This window comes from Cucumis melo, chromosome 11, assembly GCF_025177605.1.
Source record: "Cucumis melo cultivar AY chromosome 11, USDA_Cmelo_AY_1.0, whole genome shotgun sequence".
NCBI classification, from domain to species: Eukaryota; Viridiplantae; Streptophyta; class Magnoliopsida; order Cucurbitales; family Cucurbitaceae; genus Cucumis; species Cucumis melo.
The window spans coordinates 31111977-31132357 of NC_066867.1; the positions used below are offsets into that span (position 1 = coordinate 31111977).

At 34.7% G+C, this 20381-nt stretch overlaps 3 protein-coding genes across 4 annotated transcripts; 1 reads left to right on the forward strand and 2 right to left on the reverse strand.

Annotated features, from left to right (window-relative positions):
• Window positions 1-401: 401 nt before the first annotated feature.
• Window positions 402-1340, reverse strand: LOC103497685 (uncharacterized). The gene has a single exon (XM_008459942.3). The coding sequence runs from the start codon at window positions 1177-1179 to the stop codon at window positions 520-522; it is 660 nt and encodes a 219-aa protein (XP_008458164.1). The 5' UTR covers window positions 1180-1340; the 3' UTR covers window positions 402-519.
• A 1162-nt stretch (window positions 1341-2502) lies between these two features.
• LOC103498001 (reticulon-like protein B2) lies at window positions 2503-5207 on the forward strand. Its single transcript, XM_008460450.3, has 5 exons — window positions 2503-2839; window positions 3570-3750; window positions 3845-3986; window positions 4732-4801; window positions 4880-5207. The coding sequence occupies exons 1-5, from the start codon at window positions 2629-2631 to the stop codon at window positions 5044-5046; spliced, it is 771 nt and encodes a 256-aa protein (XP_008458672.2). The 5' UTR covers window positions 2503-2628; the 3' UTR covers window positions 5047-5207.
• An 877-nt stretch (window positions 5208-6084) lies between these two features.
• LOC103497684 (golgin candidate 4) lies at window positions 6085-18712 on the reverse strand. Of its 2 annotated transcripts, XM_008459940.3 has the most exons (15): window positions 18153-18712; window positions 16024-16122; window positions 15166-15282; window positions 13373-13522; window positions 12614-12746; window positions 12428-12492; window positions 10538-10705; window positions 10315-10428; window positions 9949-10083; window positions 9166-9462; window positions 8995-9060; window positions 8314-8516; window positions 7392-7446; window positions 6983-7168; window positions 6085-6631 (listed from the first exon to the last, which is right to left on the reverse strand). In XM_008459940.3, exons 1-15 carry the CDS (start codon window positions 18372-18374, stop codon window positions 6293-6295), a joined length of 2349 nt encoding a protein of 782 aa, XP_008458162.2. In that variant the 5' UTR covers window positions 18375-18712; the 3' UTR covers window positions 6085-6292. The 2 variants fall into 2 exon arrangements, with proteins under 2 accessions (XP_008458162.2, XP_008458163.2); XM_008459941.3 differs by lacking the exon at window positions 15166-15282 and having other exon boundaries at window positions 18153-18688.
• Between the last annotated feature and the right edge of the window lie 1669 nt (window positions 18713-20381).

Genomic DNA, 20381 nt, shown 5'->3' on the forward strand with positions numbered 1-20381 from the left:
GAGTAATTTTGGATAGAATGATTTAAATCAAATATCTCTTTCTCTTCATAAACATATAAGTATTAGTCGAATTGAACTTATATTTGTGGTTTTTGAATTTTTTGTTAAGAACTAAAATTTTACTTTACTCATTTTGTTGGTATCATCCATATTTTTAATGAATTTTATCCATATTTTAAAATTTTATAGATTTGAATATTCCGTTAATTTAAATATGTGGTTTTTTAAATTACTTAATTTTCGCACGAAGAAGAAGAATATTTGAATCACTAAATATTAGAAAATATTTTATATTTACCCTATAGAGTTGTATCATTTATTTAATTTGGATTGCAATTTAAGTTTACTAAATAATAATAAGCTTCATGTTTTGCCTAAAAGATAAATAAAAAGGAAACAACTTTTGTAAAGCCTATTCATATAGAACCAAAAGAATTGAGGATATATAAAAAGATTAATTAACATACTATGAATTCCAACACCCTTCAAATGGAAGAAAACAAATAGTATTAAAGTTGTCTACATCTTCATCTTCCTCTTGCATTTCTGATCCTCAATTGACTTACTGAATATATTGATCACGAATGTACAATTCATCTTCACAACAACATTTCTCCCTATAAGATGCAACAACTTCACTTTTCCTGGGATCCTTGAAAAGCTTCTCAGTCTCACCTTCCCCAAGCTCACGTCGTTGTTGAGGTTCGACAAGACTCGATCGGCAACGATGTCAATAGTGACATTCATTCGCACTGTTTGTCTTGCCTTGGCTTTCCCCGGCGGCCCTCGTACCTCCCCTATCACTGTCTCATTGATGAATAGAGTTGTAGTAGTATTACTATACTTGAACGATGCCATGTTGGGATTTTTTACCGACACATCGGCAGTCAGTGACACGTTGGATCCTGGCTTTGGTATGACATTGTTGATCAACTCGAGTTTTGTGATTGAAACTCTATTCATTCGGATTATGGGATCCTTGATTTGAAATAGAGTGAACATCAAGATGATGATGATTACTATCGTGGGTATTATGAGAAGAGCTGCTATGAAACTGCAACATTTTATGAATCTTTTTCGTTGGATTCTCTTTAGATGTAGTTCTGTTTCGCCGTTGTCGCTACTCAAACGATCGAGGGTGGCTGGGGTGAGAGGCTGAGCTTGGTCCTTGCCCACCATATTGGTTATGGAACAGTGGAGAAGAACTTGAAGGTTTAAGAGATCTTAAGTAACTGCTTATTGAGTTTTGTTTATAAGGCAATGATTTTAGGGAAATGCCCAAGATTTGAAGCCATTGAGCAATGTTGAATTAAAGGCAAGCAAAGACATTGGATGACTTTTAGGTTGTGATATAGTGGTTGTAAATTGCAGTTAATAAAGAGAAGAGTAGAAAAAAAGATGGAAGAGTCAAGCTGTTCATATTGTAATGTGTGTTTGTGTTAATTTGTAATTGGTCCATGTGTGTGTTTTGTGGGATAAGTAGGGACAATATGCTTTAAGTATGTGTGAAAAATATTGTTTCCAAATAAATTGGATGGGGCCTAAGCTTTGACAAAATAAAAAAAACAAACATAGAATAAGTTAGGAATGAGTTTGATGTCAATGGAAAGCAAATTTATCGAGAATTAATTATACCTAAAATGACATTGATTCATGAATTAATTATCGCAACTCCTAATTAATTTTGGTGGTAGAAGTCATGTTTTGTATGAGTAACTGACCTTGATCTTGAATGTCATTGTCCCTTTGATGTCAAATTCTGACAAAGAGATAATACATATTACTTACACGTAATACCAACAGTGAATTTATTCGAAATGAAGAAAACGTGATCTATAAAAGTCAAAAGTTTGATAGTAAAAATAAAATTACTTCTTATGAAGTTATATTGATGTATTATAGAGAAAGTTGACCTAAGATTTTTCTATGGTCTCGGAATAGTCTTAGGATAATTAAATGACCTATCGAGCCAAGAGGTGGACCTTATTTTATGTTTGACTTAAGTTGGCGTCAACCTTAGTCAAGGCTGAACTTCTTGTTTGGACAATATCATAAACCGAAAACGCTCTTTAGAGTTGAGGCATGTTTAAAACACGCTTCATCAAATATTTGACAAGCTATATTAAACGTTCAACCAAATCCAAACCAACTCGTTCTTCTTTGATCCATTTTAGTTTTTAGTTTTCACATTTTAACTCGTACACCTATTTTTCCATCCCTATCTATATTAAATATCAGGTGGATCAAAATTATCCATAATAATTCTCATTCATTCTTGTAGTTTTTTAATTTCAACTATCTTCTTAAAAGATTCAATTGGGTAACATTTTAGGAGTTTATTTATGTTTCTATTAAGTAGTAACATTTTGAAAGTAGAAGCAAAACAAATATATATTCTCCCAAAATGAATAATTACAAACCAAAATTTGTTTGATATTTATCTAAAAAATCCACAAATTTAGTTTGTTATGTGTCCTAAAAGCTTCACCGCCACGTGGAAGATCTCGGGTGAAAACAGCCGTCGTAGTTCGACACTGTGGCATAGCCACGTACCGTAGAAACGCCACCTCATTCACCCATTTATATAATCACTAAATTTCTCTCTCGTTGCTTCCTATTGCATTGTCAATGGCGGACCCTTCAGAAACCGTACAACCCAAGGCGGTGGAAATCGCCGATGATAATATTATTAATGATCAACAACCCATTACTCCTTCTCCCCCGCTGTCCTCTAATTCCGACAAAGTGGAACATTCTCCGCCGGAGGACGAGGCGGCGGAGAGTTCTGAAATGTTGAGGAAAAAGCAACCTGTTCATCGCGTTCTTGGCTCCGGAAAGCGTACGGCTAAATCCCTCTTCGTGTTTTTCCAATTCTTGTAGTTTTTTTTTCCTTCCTTTCTTTAAATTTAATCTCTAAAAATTACTGAAAATATTTACGAAAGATATTATTTACTATATTTAAAAATAGCCGAAGATATTGATCGTTTTTGAAATTATTGTTTTTATTAACATATATCATCTTATATATATATATATATATATAGACATGGAACTCGAATTTGTCTTGGGGCATCATATAGTGTAATAACTACACGCCAATCACTATTAGCTACTTTTCAAAAATACAACTTTTGTTGTTAGCTTATTCATCTAAGCTTCAAGCAAGAACTGTTTTGGTTTACACAATAAAATGTTTAATAAATAAATGAATCATCTAATGATGTTTGTCGAATAATAATTAATGGAGGTGGCACGTACTTTACATATTGATTATATAAATATTTGTCTTCCCTTTTAAAGAATGGATTATATAGGTTTTGGTGAACTTATAATCTAATAATAATTGTTATGGTTGTTCTGAGTTTTTTTTTTTTTTTTTTTTTTTTTTTTGGAATTATGTTGTACTTTCATAAGTTTTATACAATAGTTTTCATATTCTAACATTGGAAATTCAAAACGACATTAGTGCTTATTTTTATCCAAACCAATGGATATTGGAGACACCATCGAATGATCAGGTCGTGCATGTTAACATTTGGCATTGTGTGTAATGATTTTGTTTTGGGTAGTTGCGGATGCGTTCTTATGGCGGGACAAGAAGGTCTCGGTTGCGTTTGTTGGCGGAGCAACGATAGTTTGGGCGTTTTTTGAATTGCTTGAATATCATTTGCTTCCAATTCTATGTTACGCGTTGATCGTGGTTGTTGCTCTCTTGTTTCTTTGGTCCAATGCTCATATATTCATCTACAAGTACGTTTCAATACCTAAAATCTCTCATTTTTATCAAGTACAGTAATGTATGCTTGAACCTAGCTCTTCAAAAATAATTTGAGTGAATTAATAGGAGCCCTCCTCATCTTCCGGAAGTTCGTATTAGGGAGGAACCATTGCTACAGGTAGCTTCTGCAGCAAGGATAGAGATCAATCGGGCCATTGCGATGTTACGTGATGTTGCATCCGGGAGAGATGTGAAGAAGTTTCTTGCTGTAAGTGCTGTTAAAATAAATTGGCCAATGCACTAATCGCCTTCATATATGAACTTTCTAATTTTAGGGCCTACTTAATTAGATTGATATGCATAATCTTCTTTTGTTATTATTTCTTGATCCAAGAAATGAATTACCTCCGTTCATTTGATAGTTTCAGATAATTTGTTTTAATTTTTTTTAGAACCTTTGTTGTTCTTATTATGAGTTTCATAAAATCAGTCCTACCCCTTAATTTACCTACATGATGATCATATTTATAGTTACGTATAAGAGCAATAATTAGGTCAAAAAAGCACCATATGGTGGGCTATGCAGTCCGGTTAGTAACCAAGTATTCTCATACTTATAATATATATGAAAAAAAGAAAGGTTGTAATATGTCCGCTTTGACCTGTAGATTGATCAAGCTAGGAAAGGCTGACTTGGAAATTTGGTCCGTTGTTCGATATAGTTCTTAGTTCTTATGGTTTGATTATCCGTAAACAGTATCTGTAATTTGACCCTACTTACTTTACAATACCAGTTGAAACTACATGATCACTGGCTAAAATGGGTACTAGTAGGTGCATCTTATTTTTGATGTTTGGTTGCATCTACCGTCTCTATGGTCTTATCTTTTCTGGTTCAAATGCAGTTTACTTAGTTGCCGAACCAAACAAGTCCGAGCAAATAAGTCAAATAAATTTGAAGTATACGACATATTAATGTTTTTATCTCTAATAGTTGAGTTTTACAATGTCAGGTGGTTGTTGGCTTGTGGTTCCTATCAGTAGTAGGAAAACGGTGCAATTTTTTGACCCTGTTTTACATAGGTAAGATACTTTCACAATACACCTCAAAACTCCCTTGCCATTTCGACATTACCCAACTTTTTTCTTTCTTTTTTTCAGTTGTTGTACTGCTGCACACGGTACCGGTCTTTTACGAGAAGTACAAGTACAAAATCGACTCATTTATGGAGAAGATCGTGGCAGAGAGTAAAAAGAAGTATTCGGTTTTTAATGAGAAAGTGGCGAGTAGATTTTCCAAAGAACCATTAAGGGACAAGAAGGATTGAAAGAAAGGGAGGAAAAGGGTATAATGTATGTTCTCTTTTGGACTTGAAAGTCTCCTTTTTCTTTCTGGCTAATGTGTAAATGTTTTGATTTGATGTTCAAACTCAAGCTTATATGTGTTTGTACATATTAAACTTTGTATAAGGTTACTTCTTTTCTTGAATTTGATTTGGTAGATGGGTTTCTAATAGTGTGGTGAATGAATGTGGTTGTATCATGTGGTGATCGAGACTTGTGTTTGACAAAATTGATTTGGGAACGAATGTGAATGGGTTGATACTTCTGCCTATCGCGTCTTGATTGTCTGGCAAGTAATGTATACGATCTATATGGTACGTTGGTTGTGAGTTTGAAAATTCAGGTCGGTGCTAAGGTTGTATATGTTCCCCTTCATCAAGTTCGGTTTCTGACTTATTTGGACTGGCCCATCTAACTCGAGTAAGACACCTTTTGTATGTACTCGAATGGGACGGTCGGTCTAACTCAGGAGTAGACATACATATCGCTATTTCACATGTTTGAAGAATGTATTTTGGAATTAATTAGCTCACTTGCTACGTGTGTCCTTATCTTTGATGCATAACATCCTATTTTACTCGATTTCGCGACGTGTTTGTTGTCTGAGGAGGTGCTAGCTCATATGTTAGTGTTTTTGTCATTGTCTATGATAACATATAGAAAGTTACTGTTAAGTAACTGCTATATCCAACAATGACAATTGGAACGTTTTCATTTCTTAGACTCGCATATATCATGAGCATAGTTGCGCTATTTTGTATACTAAATTGTCGGTCTTGAAATGCAAATGTGTGAGCAAAGAATGAGAGCCTTAGCACGCTTTGAGATCAATCTTTTAATGATCGATCAAAACAGAGAGATTGTAATTTCTAGTTGCAACTTTAAAGTGGAGAAAATATATCAAATTTCATCTGTGCCTTTGTAAAAGTGGGATGCTTATGAAGCTTATAATCAATTAGCACAAGAGTTGTGCTCTAGATTCGTGATTTTGCTCATGACAAACAAGAATATTCAAACAAATATGAACGAAAACACCCCCTTTATTCGTTTTTTTTGCACAACAAATGAAGTTTCAAGATATTGAAAACATAAAGATGTGAAACTTGTGACTCCTCAAACGACTGCACTCGATTAACCGACACTAGCCACCCCAGTAAAAGAATAAATTGAACATTACATGGCTTTATCATTAACAAATTCCACCCTGTAGTTTGACGACGATAGAAAATCTCAGTATTTTGGAAGCGGTCTTGAGTTATAAGTGTTCTCCGATGATGATGTGAGAGGAACTGTTGAGAACTCCGAATCGGAGTGGTGTCTTGAAAGGCGAAAATCATTACCAAAAGGAAGGTGAGTCGATTGAAGATGAGAAGGGAAAGCTGTTCTTGAAGAATTGGGTGTTGAACCAGTCGTCTTCGTTCTGGGATCAAGTGATGGTGAACCAGTAAGGGCGACATCTGGGCCACTGGATTTCGATTCTTCCCGAAGCTTGAGGCTTTCCTCGGCTTGTCTCTTCTCTCTCTCTTCATTTTCCTTGAGAAGGAAGTCGACCCATAAATCTGCAAAGGACTGAAAGGAAAATACAAAGCTTAGAACAGACTTTTTCTTTTATTGACAAAGTTAAAAGAATAGAATGTTACCACTTAGTGGAGAACCCAGAACCATATAAATAAAATGTTAAAATTCTATATGATAGGTTTAACCATATACGATGGCCATCGTGCGTTTTGGATGTGATCAAAACTGATGATGGAATTATAATACGAACCAAAGTAGGTACTTTCGTGAAAGTGTGGAGACTGAAAAGAACTTGAACACAATCAATTTGAAAACCCAGAGACCAAAATAGGATTTCCTCGCCCAAAATCTCAATATCTTACCAAAATAGAAGTTGCAAAGACTTTTGCCAGAGAGACACACCTGATTATCAGAAGCCATATTAGCTGGTGTCTCCGCTGCGCTTCCTCCCAAAATCCCACCCACCAGGCGTCCAGGAAGGCCTAAAACTCCGCGTACAACACCTTTGCTTGGGCCTTGTTTAGCAGCTCCTATCCTCAGCTTCTCATCTTCAGAAAATCCAAGCATGCGGACCATAAGATCCAAAACCTGCACAAGCAATGCACGACTAAGTGGATGAAGATCTTTAAGAGGGGAAAAAGAGCATTTTGGTTCTAGTCAAACCATTATCTATTCAAATATCATCCCAACTAACCAAGTTGCCTACTCTAAGACAACATATCGGTCCACATATCTGCAGACACAGTCAATACAGGGAACATAACACGAAGCTTATATAACAAATATGTTAATAAATATAAGATAAAAATACCTCTTTACTGTGGTTTCTCTGGAAGTACGTCACCAGTAATTTGATCACAATACGCCTGTCAAAACCTCCCAATGATCGTCAGTATCACAACTCCACATGGTCGAATTGCAAAGAAACAGCACAATTGACGGTGGGGGTTCATGAAGTACGTAATTATTCAAAAGAGTAGAGACAATGGGATAACCGGAGTTTCAATTTGAAGAGACAATAATGGCTAGTCAACCTAACAATGGTTGGTAGTTATCTTTGTGGAACTTAACAACAGATCTCTCATTTGCAATTTGAAAAGGCAAGTACCGTGTGGATACATCGTCTTTCACAATCCTAATGCATCTGATATATTACTACTTAGATGATATGTCTTAAAACCATCTTGGTGTTCTCTTTCCAAAGGAGTGTATCATTAACTAATAGTGTTCCTTTAGCTAGCCGATATGTGTCGACACAAATTTCAGCGACAAAGTTTCAGCTGTGATCAACTCCTAATTGCTCCGCAGATGATAAATTGCTAAAATTGTTGTGTACTTCATTTTAAGTGAAAACCAAAAAATTTGTGGACTATAGCTATCTGTTCTTTTTAAAAGAAAACACTTTTCATTGAATTAATGAAAAGAAACTAATATTCAAATCACAAAGGACTACAGCTATCCTGTTAAACCTTTGGAGCATTGAAGCTAGAAAGATGCAACAAAATTTTCAACAAGGTCAACGTTTGAAACAGGGATGCAGAGGTATATTGGAACAAGGCTAAAGTAACTTTTCACATATCACATGGCAATGAAAAATTAGTCTTTTTTTTCCATAAAAACCAAAAACAGAAGCAAAAGGTATCCAGAAGTAGACTATTCGAGTGAAATGTGAGTGGGTGAGAGAAATGAGCAGTGGTGTAAATTCCCAACAACAAATATTTACGAAGATTTACCTGTCAACAAGAAAATCTGAATCCACCGACATCCTATTCAGCCTTGTCATACTCTGATCAAGAGCACGGCGCAACTTTGAATTATCTTCTTCAAGTTTATTGACTCTGCTTTTCCATTCTCCCAATGCTCTTTCAGAAATTGAAAGCTTTGACAAAATTTCTTCCTTCTCCTTCTTTAACGCATCTTCTCTTTGGTTAGCATCCTGGGTAACGAAACAGAGCATTAAGCAAAAATGAAAAAAATGAACAAAGAAGACCTATGAAATCAATGTGAGTCGTTCATCCAAAAAAGTAATCTCGTAAAAGTCAGATGCGAGATGATAATTCTGAAAGTCTAGACACTCAAAAGAGTACGAAAATGATAGGTTGATGACAAGTGAGAACTAACAAATTTCTAAAACTATCTATTATAGACTTGCTATATATTAACACTTAATTAGTTCATATTACGATTAGACGTAAAGATTAAAAAAATTATGGCGAGGGATCCAATCCCCTATTCGGCAATATTCTCAAAAACATGAAATGGATTTGGATAAAGTTCTAGTTTACAGAGAACAAGATTTTCCTTATAATATTCACATAAACAGAATTCAAAGACAAGCCCCACTTAGAAAACTAAGAGCTAAGGCATGTTATTGATAAAAGCATGTATAGTTGACATAGTCAGAAACAGCATACCTTTAGCATTTGAGACAATTTAGCTTCTTCTTCTCTTTCCCGAGCCAAAACACTCTCCAAGTGTTCCTAAAGTTCAAAGTAAGAATAAGATTGCAGCACAATCAAATAACAGCACGCTTGCATATTGCTATAAATTGTTGCAAATTTAATTTAAATTTCATTTTTCTTTACCTTGGCTTCAATTTCTGCATAGTACTGGCCAAGTGCAGTTTGAAGATTCAATAGTTCAATGTTCTTGGAATCTATAGTACTCATACAGTTTGCAAGTTTTCTGTTAAGATCTTCAATAATTTCTTTAGATTTCTGAAGTTCATTGTTACCATACATCTCAGCCTCCTTCTGTGTCGCAATTGCCTGATTCAATGCTTTCTCTAAATGCAATATCTGACCCCTCTGATACTCATTATTATGACGAAGTTCTTCAATTATCCTGCTGTCTTCATCCATCTTTTCTGATTCCTCAGATTCCTTGACAGGATTCCAGAAATAAAAAAAACCACTCAGCCACAGTAGGTTCTAAAATAAACAGTAGCACACAGAAGATCCAAAGGTTTGCAAGATCCCTTGCAACAAAAACAATATAAGTAGAAACAATGATAATTAATCTAAAAACAGCTAGGCTGAATTAATACAATCACCAAATACAATCAAGTTCTCCATTAAAAAACCTTTAAGCAGTTATATTTGAACACAGGCATCTAGTTCCTCCAAGAAGATTTGAATCATTGGAGAGATCCCAGTACCCCATTAGAAAAAAGTAAAATATAGGAGAAACTTTGTGGTTTTATGCACTGACCTTAACCAGATCCTAAATTATCTGACTTCTTGAATGACCAGGATAAGATTATAACACATTTAAGCATTTAGGAGCCCAAATTCACAACCATATCACAATTAGTTCAAATGATGTAAACTTGAATATTGTCACCCACAAGACTAGTTAAGATAGGAAACCTTTTCCAACAAATGCTGCTTGAGACGTGATAGTTCATGCACAGCCTTGTCTCTCTCTTGCTGCATTTCCTTCAAATCTTTCTTCAATTTTTGCAATGATAGGTCCCTATCTTCTTTTCCAGATGGACCTAATTTCTACTTAAAGAAAAAGTAAAAGAACATAATAAGAAGTCACCCTGAAAATTTTGACAAAAAAAAAAATCAACCTAAACTACATTGACGTATTTAACAAGTGTATGCAGGCAAATTATCGCATGCAGAGGATACAAGCAGACCACATCGGCAGTGATTTCATGAGAAATTAAACAATCTGAACAGCTGGTAAACAGAACAAACACTCTTCCAGATTACGTGGATCAGAATTACCTCACTAGAACCACTTAGGTGCCTATTCACCATTTCCAATGATTTTGATGGGGTTCCAACACCTGACGACTCTCGGCTCTTTTCCAATGTATCTTTGAGTTCCTTCTTTTCCATCTGTACATGAGAAGCATTCAATATTAGAGATTGAGAACACAGAAATGTGTATAAATAGAAAACACATTTTTCACTTATTCCAACCAAAAACTAAAAATGATTTAGTGACCTCCAGAGTACTTTTTTCTTTCTCCAATGTTGTAATTAATCTCTTCAATTCCTCCACGTTATCATCAGACTTCATCTTCTCTCTTCTATTCAACTCAACTTGCAATTGCTTTACTTCTAGTTTCTTCTCATTCAATTCTCTTAGAATGTCACTCATCTCCAACGATGCCTGCTTAAGAAAAGGAATAATTTTAACAAGCATAAAAGAAACCAAGGATACTAGATACAGTGACAAACAAACATCCACATATTTGACATATATAGACATATTAAAAAAATGAAGTGACCTCCAGTAAGATGACTAGAAAATAATCTAATCAGTTCCACTTTAATAAGACAGCCCTCTCCAATTCATCCTCTAACCCTAGAGAATAGTCAGCAAAAGCGTCCTGCTTGAATGGTTGACTTGCGCTGAGTTACGCAAATCATATATTGGTGATGCTAGGTATTCCTGTAGTCAAGTGAACGCTAGGCTCACCTACACTCTACTGGCACATTACATCATAAAAACACCAAAAAGAGCGATCTCCTAGTACTTTCATCAGTGTCTACAAAAAGAACAAAAATGCATATAAAACTGTGATTCACTTCACACCTGTTCTTTTTCTCTCTTGCAAATAGCCAGCAAAGGATAACAGGGACGTTCTATGAGTTGGTTGCAGAGAGAACAGGGAAGTGACATTATGAGTGTTACAAGATTATTTTCAGAATAGAATCATCAACGGCCACATTAATGAGACTTATGTTTGCCATATTCCTAAGAAAATGGATACCTCCATGGTAGCCGACTTTCCGCATATTAGCTGCACCAGTTGTCTTCACAAGAGTGTGGCCTGTGTTCTCTCAAGACACCCTCTCCACAATGATCCAACATACCTCTCTTTTCAATTTACCGAGTCAAGTGGCTTAAAAGGTGGAAAGGCTAGGGGAATTTTATTTGGGGAGGGGGGCAAATGTTCGGGCATACACCTAAAATTCTTTTTGGTGATTTATTTGCTTTAGATGATTCCCGAACTAGAAGGGTTCCAATAACAGGCTTTTCATTATAAAATCTTTTTTGCAGGATATGATAATCTTCATTGACCTTATACACTTCTCTTTCGACTCAAGCTATTTGAAAAAGAGGCTACCCAAAGAAGATAAAATTCCTTTTGTGAGAAATCCCTTATCGGGTGCTTAATTTATTCAGACCTCTTACAGAAATGCATGCTCTACACAGCCATCTCCCCCAATTGGTGCTCCTTGTGTTAGACTCAGGCTGCAAATTAATCTCAAAGCCACATCTTTCTTCATTACCCCTTCACTCGGGTTTTTTGAGACTAGAAGTTAATACAGTTCGTCATCAGTTTTTCTATCATCTTCTTATGGAGCTCACTTTCAGAAAAAAACAAAAGTTTTTCCTTCAATGAGCATCTCTAGGCCCCAAATTGGGAAAGAAAGGTTCTTCAACTATTAAAGAAAACCTTCTGATGAGTTCTTTCATCTTGTTACTTACCATGTTGTATCTTGGTGTAAATTGCCTAATCTCATCTCTTCTTGTAGCTCTGCTACCCTTTAAAATAAATCAGGGTAGCGTTTCGTAATCATCAAGGATTTTCCATTCCTTGCTAAATTTCGTTCTTATTAACAAAAATAATAATAATTTATCCATAAAAAAGGAGAGTGCCATGATTAGTAGTTCTCTTTGATATATGGATGCATGGGACTTTTGGATCCTTACAAAATAGAAAATAACAATTTACACAGGAGAGACTAAGTTAACTTCAAAACGATTCACAGAATACGTGAAACTAAAAGAGAAGCGGAGAACAAGTTGTGCATAAGATATACTTCAGTTTGAAACTTCAACTCCAAGTAATAACTCATACTAATATTTAAATTTCAAACTTACTTTGTCCTTGTTCATTTGTAGAGAATTCAACTCCTCCTGGAACTTTTTGTTCAATTTCTGCTCCTCTGTAATAGAGGGAGATAAAATCAGATCAATGATGGTAGAAGAAATTGAAAATTGCAATAAGCAGGAACATATCAAAAATAGTAATGATAAAATTTTCAATTTTAAGGAGAAAAATGTAACCTCGCAATCTTAATTGCACATCTGCCAACTGTTCCCGTTCTTGTTGAAGTTCCTTCCTTAATTGTTTCAACTCAAGAGTAGCTTGCACATCTTGCAGTGATCCCATATTCCCTTCTTGCAAATCTGCAAGCTCCTAGAAGGCATTCATATATCTGTTTGTCAAGTTCATTCATCATTAACAAATAAAACTAAGTACTCAATTCAAACAAGTGATTGGTTTTTTTAATAGAAAAACATTATGAATATGTTATTGTGATAATAAACAGGCATTAGCAAAACAAGAAATATTAATAACTATTAAGCCAGAGATTGAATGTGGTATCAATAGAAATATGTTATTGACATTACCAGGAGAAAAATTACACAGGTGCTCAAGGTTCAAGAAGATTAATTTTCTTCCAATACGAATCCCAATATATGCCTACCTTAAATTCCTCAAACCCACTCACTTTATTATAATTAGCGAATCCCCCAACAAATAACCTAATGGCTAGGATGCTCCTACATCATTACCGTATTCTGATTGAACAACCAAAACCATATAGCTCGCCCCTTTCTTGACTGAAGCCCAGCTAATGTTTTTTCCTCTTTTTTTTTTGGAAGAACCAGCCACCATTAATTTGAGATTATTGTGTAACAATAGAAAATCCAAAATATACTTGAACATAAGATTCTTGATTATTTAATTTTGCCTGCATAAATTGGCAAAAATGTATCTCCATAACAGGGAGTAAAGAGTTCCATTACAGCATCCTTTACCTGTGAAGTTGAATGTTCTGGTACCATCTTACTCAGGGAATCATGTTTTCCAGAGTGTGAAGCTCCATTAGCAATTCCATCCTGCTTAGACACCATACCATTACGCCGGGTCTTCCCCCTAAGCAGTCGGCTAGGTGATTGATCGCTTCCCTGCAAAATTATTGAAATACAGATAAAACAAAAGGCAAAGATAAATCAAGAAAATTACAACAAGATATGTGGCCATGACATCATGATAATCTTTTTAAAAATAAAAACTAAAAATAATATCGATAAACTATAATATAATAGCCAAAAATAACATCTCCTGAACCAAACCCCAGTCTTCTCTCTCTTAATTTTGGGCAATCAATCTGGTTGACAATGTTGAGGATCGAAGATCTAATGGTGAAAGAACCGTATCCTTCAAAGGACCATGCTCTTGAGTCTTATCTATTGTGCAGTGAAAAGTTGCTGTGAAAGAAGATGACAAGGGTCACTCCCCCACTTCTGCAGTGAAAAGGTTTCTTCCAAATTTAAGGCCCCAATCCCCTTAAGCAACAGACTGCCATAAGATATAACTCTAGATATAACAGAAATCCTGGAATTAGCCACTTTGTATTGATGTAAGAAGACTAAGGGTTAATTGGGTAATTAGGTAATATTCTAGGTTAATTCCCGTTTTACCCCCAATTGTAATAGAACTCTATAAATAGGAGTCTTCTCCTCTTGTATGAAGCATATTATTCATTTTATCCACAATCTTGGTTCTTGGAGGATTTCTCCTTGAGATTACTTAAGCTACATCATGTATATTCTAAAAAACACCCGATCAAAGAGGTGCACTCATGAGCCAAGGATATTTCTTGAAGAGAATTTCTCCCTTACCAACCACTGAGGTGTAAGCTAAGAGGATAAAAGGAGATAATTCTTCCTGAATCAAAATTTAAGAACTTTATTTTGAATCAATTGTCAAATGCATGGGAAAGTAATACAAAGGGCAGTAAAAATGGAATTAACATAGATTAACCACAAATCCTCCCAACACATCATCACACTGGTTTATACCATTTGTGCGCCTTAGAGAAAGACTTAGGCCTTAGCAATATTCAGCCATGGCCTGTCCAATTTAGAGGACCGTTTCTGGGTGAAGATCCCTTCTTCCTTGGCTGCTTGGTATTTACTGCTATTATCATACTCCAATTAACATTCTTCTCATTCATAAAATGCCCCACATGGCTAAGGGCAAGGAATGTTTGCAGAGAGGCCCCCAGTTCCAACTCCACCAGCAAAAAGGTGGTGTTCCACTTGATGATGTTAGTGGCTCCCTCGCTACCTCGCCAAAATAAAGTCTCTACGTTTTCTCCAGCTTCTTGATAGTCTCTGACAAACACTTGAAGATGAATATACAGTAAAGTGTGATTTTTAAAAGAACTCAATTTGCTTGAGTCAACTTTCCACCTCTTGAGAAGCATAAGCTCTTCCAATTTACTAATTTTCTAGTGACTTTAGCTTTGCTGAGATCCTAACATTCCAAGCTATAACTCTGTATACGACTACAGAAACATGAGCCTGTGACAAAACTATGTACAGGACACATCCTCAAATATCATTTAACGTCATTCGATGCAGAATGAGATACTTAGGCAAAATCAGGGAGTGGAATAGCATTGTAACGCAATTGACAAAAATATGATAACTCTGACACACATAAGAAAACAAAATCAAACACCAGTCCTACATGTAGTGATCGCTCACAACTTTCTTTCACAAGAGTCAAGCTCATGATTTTTCATCTGCACTCCAAAAATTACCTTCATTTCACTAGTTCCATTTGCTGGTGATTTGGAACTTTCAGATTTAGGTGAATTTGTAGCATCCAAGCTTTGTTTTAGCGAGCCGTTTTCCTTGTTTAATCGTAAGATTAGCTCCTGCCAAATGAATATGAAACAGAAGATAACAATAAAGGCTTTTTTAGAACGCAGATTTGTTTTCTAAAACTATTTCTTGAAATTGTGATCCAAACTGTAGAAATTTTGGAAACAACATTTTTAAGTTTTTAGTATATCCAAATTTTGAATTTGAAATTTCAAAATGCAAAATAATATTAAAAAGAATAAACAACATCAACTATTATTAAGATTTGTTTTGAAAGTACACAAACTCAAATGGAATAAGATCCATAGTATAGGGACCAAAAAACCTGATTTTGATTAAGGAAAAATGAAAGAGTGCAAGCATACAAAAAGAAAAAAAACCCAAAACGGAGACAAACTACAAAAAAGGGAACCAACTAAGAGAAAAAAGACCTATAAATTAACCATTTATAAATAACATAAAATACGTTTATAAATTAATTTTTTAGAACTCAAGGACACAGCTATCCAATCTATAGAAAATCCCGTTAAAGTAAGGTCATTATTCATAAATTAATAATAATTACTGATAGTTGAGATTTGACCCAGTATTTAGTTGATAACTAAAACTATTTTTATGGTTTACAAATATGTTATCACACATTTAACCAAGAAAACCATCAGAAGCATTACTACATACAAATTACATTTAATCATTGGATGAGTCAATTAGATTACAAATTACATTTAATTACTCATTTTATAGAAATGGAACTATGAATCAGAATGTAAAACTCTAAGGAGCAACTAGAATACCTCTTTTTCCTTTAGCAAAGCTGCATAATTCATTGATAATGATTTAATATTCCTCTCGGATTCTTGAAGCCTCTTAATTTCTGCTTTGTATTGTTCAATCTACAAGAAGCACAGTAATTAAAAATGCCATACATAAATTAAAGTTAACCAGTTCACAGGAAACTTAAAGAAGACAAAACATAAAAATAGAGGCCAGTCAAATAATGTCACACAGAGGCACAATATATGAACCTGGATAACTGTTATGAGTTTCAAACCAACGAAAATGGCATATTTAGAAGGTGCATGACCAGCTAGAGGAAGACAATTCACAGTCCCTAATTTATAAGAAACAAAATTCCTGGCCTTAGACACAAAGGAACAGTGAAGAAACAAATGGTTGATATGTTCAACCTCTCTCAAACAGAGTTTATAGCCAAACAGACACATTGTACAAGATCTAAACTTTATTTAGAGCATTCCATCAGAGTTAAGCTTCTAAAACCCATTCAACTTCAACCTTTTCAAGCATTTGCTCCTCCGGACTAACCAAGCAGGTGGATATTTGCCTTTTAGTGGCCTCAAATTTCAATGAAAGGTTGTTTCTCAAAATAAATAAATAAAGGGCCTTGTGGTATAGATAAGTTTCTCTCCCGTTCCCCACAACAATGTAAATAAATAGGAAAGAAACTGAAATTCAGTGAAATATCTTTCAAGGTTTTCTATAAGTGCCTTTAACCTTATCAACATTCTATTCAAAGGGGAAACAGCATACTTGTTAACCATAACCTTAACTCACAAAGTGTCAACTTCATGATAGAACCACCAAAGACATTTAGCCAACAAGGTCGTGTTTCTCACACTTACATTATCTGTGGAATGCCTAACCACTCTCCAAGTCCAACGGCCTAGAAAACACCTCCCATCCCACAAGATGGGAGCCATAAAAATCTCTCATAAACTTTTCAAGAAGCTTGCTAACCAAGGTATTCTCTGCTTAATTTAGTTTATATCATTATATCAATAAAAGGTGTTGTTTTAGTTTCTGTATTATTGTATTTCAAGCATTATACTTTTTTCATTTGTATCAATGAAAGGCCTTGTTTCCTTTTCAAAAAGAAGCTTATTAATCAAGGTAGGGATTCTAAATAGGGATATAAAACAGGTTGGAATGCCACTCAGAATAGATTGAAGATGAGTAAAAGTAACAAGCTAGTCTTACTGGCTGGCTTCCGTTTTGGTCTTTTCGTGGCATTCAAGGTGTTAGTCTCTCAAGTTGGCCTTTTGTTCTGGTCCTTTTGGTGTAGTCGTGTTTAAATTGCTACTTTCTAGAATAATTTTTTTTTAAATGTTGGTAAAATTATAAGTATAACTATTATTTAAGAAGTTTTTTTAATAGGAAAATATACACACACACACATGCGCGCACATATACATATATAGGACGGCTTGTTCAAAACAATTGAAGTTGTTTTTCTTCCAAAATTTATAATTCCAAGTATAGTATAATAAGTCACCTGAAACTGTCCTTCAAAAAAAATTTCAAAACTACAACCAAAAAGTTGTATTTTAGAATTAGCTACACAGGTAGCCCCTAGCCTTAAGTTCGATTAGAAGTGTCACTAAATATCCTTGAGAAGAAAAGTTTACGAAGTAACAAACATAGACATATATATACATTGATGGAACACCCATGACTAACCAAGTAAGCAATAGTGGCATGAAGCACTAGATCATCCAAAACCTGTAGCTATTCCCAAACCAACCAATTACTCTTTTCCTTACTTGAAATTGAAATTGAAATTAGAACCAGACTATATGTTCTATTACATCATAATGCAATGCACTTAATTTATTAAACCTTAGACCTTAATTAGATGAATGTTCAAACCCAATCAATACGCCAGTAGACGGCAATTAGCTCAAAATAGTGTTCTCGATTTGTAATCAAACCTCCCTGAACCCAAACCTGTACCTTACCCTCCTATATGCCAAAACTGATAATTAACTTATAATCCCATTGCAATTTCAAGATAAACTAAACCAAATCAATTCCCAAAAACATGTTCATAAACCCCTAAAACCAAAATGCATCATCTCCCCAAAATTCAGCTATAAGAAGAAAACCAAGTCCATAAACAAACATGCACCTCAGGATGACGGGCATCTTCAATCCCATTGGCAACCGGAGACCGCGTTACAGGATTCGAATGAGCAAATCTATGCGAGTTCCTCCGATCAGAGACCGAAACGTCAGCATCACCTCTATTAGAGCCATAGATCGCAAATTCCTCCTCGTCGTCATCATTGTGCACATCGAGAGCTATCTTATTTAGATTTTCTTTCAAATTAGCTATGGAGCTCCACATCATTCAGACACCAGAACCCCCAGAGACTCGAAATGGCTCCTGAAAATCCGGTACAGTGCCAAGAACAATGGAAATAGAAGGATTTTGCCCCGAATTTTTGCAAGAACTGGAGAAGAAATCAGATGTCGAAACGGAAGGAAGTGAATTTTGCAGATCTGAGTCTATAAGTTGGTGAGGGCGAAGACGAAATGTAAATTTGGTTCAAGAAATGGAGAAAATTAATTCGAGAGGAGAATGAAGAAGAAACGATTTTGGTTTTTCGTTTTGTGCGTTATGAAATGTTTAGACTTTGTGAACAGTTCGTCGTCAAGCGCGGCATTCTGTCGGTTTAGATCAGTCGACATGTCGATATTTGAATAATAAAGGATAGAGAAGTAAAGAACATATAGATCCTAATAAGGGTCATAGGATTTGTTTGTATTACAAGGTATAGGTTGAAATTTTACACTTCTTACCTAAAGTAATAATGACAATTAAGAAATAAGGTATTGATAGTTGAGTCAATAAGGTATTAAGTTTTGTTTTAAAGTTTGAGTAAGTTTAGTTCGTTCGACTGTGAATAACAAATATTTCTCCTTAAAAATTCAATGGTCAATTTTTCACTTCTTAATTTTACTAAAAATAACATATATTGTCCTAAAAACGAATGATTTGTTGTTAGCTTAGTAATATTGGCTATCAACTAGTACTTCATAAGCTAAAATTTACAAAATTAGTGAATATGGTTTTACACTTTTTTATTGGTTCCTATAGTTGGAGTCCAATTTTCAAATAGTTTTACGTGGTTTTTGTAGCGTTCTTATAATCATAGAGATTGTGATGATTTAGATTGTTTTGCTTAGTTAAGCCTCACAAAATATGATCTCTAACAGGCACTTATAGTGTCAAGTTGGTTTTTAAGTTGTTGGATTACAATAGTGTTGGGTACATGACTATTTTAGTCTAGTTTAAAATAGTTTGCGTTTACGAATGTAGATTATTTTTATTTTGATAAAAAATAGTAACATTGTAGAAAAAAAAAAGATTGAAAATAGTAAACATATTAGTAAAGAGCATTTGAAATGGTTATATACAACTTGTCTCAAACATGGAATGAACTACAATAACTCACAACACCAATTTCTAATTGGTGCCTTAGATACATAATATGATCCCTAATATGTATCAAACATCCACAAACCCTCTAATTTCCTTCCATAGGCAGAGGATTCGAACCTTGCTACCCGTTTTGCTTTCACACCCTTCAAAACGATCTCAATTTTCAAGAAATTAGTTTCTCTATTTTTGGGTAAATTTGCAGTCGTCACTCAAAAGCATCAAGACCTTTGATGATCACAAACAATCCAATACAGTCTTCCTCCACCTTCGTCGTTCGATCACACCTGATGGACATTAAGTTTCCAACAATAATGACCGAATGATTGGAGGGAAAAGGGAGAGATGAGGAAGCTTGAAAAAACTAATGGAGCCAACTAAGCACACCAACAACATTCGCTCCGCCCAACACTATCAATTGTTATTCAATCCACAATGTGAGAGTTTCAATATCGATAGTAGATTTGTTGAAGAAAAACTCGTAGAGAAGCTCCACAAGCACCACATGATAATTAGCATACAGTCAATCACGTTCCTTGCACACAAGGCTCTCCATAATGGTCCCATAAATCCAATAGATAATACGAGTGAAGGTTCCATCAAAAAATGTATAGACACTAGTTTAAGTTTTCAACCATTGTGTCACATTTCACAATCATTTGATCTTTGGCATTTCTTTTTTCCTTCTTTTTTAACTAACAAATTAATAAACAACAGTCAAATATTTTTAAAATAAATTAAAGTATAGATTTCATTTTGTTTTATAACTATTTGGTTTTTTCATTTTTTATTTTTTAAAAAGATTACAAACATTTCTTACATCTATTCATTTACTTACTTTTGCAAATCTATTTTAGAAAAACAAAGTCAAATTTCGAGACCTCCGATCAGTAATCATTTGACATTTTTTAAAAA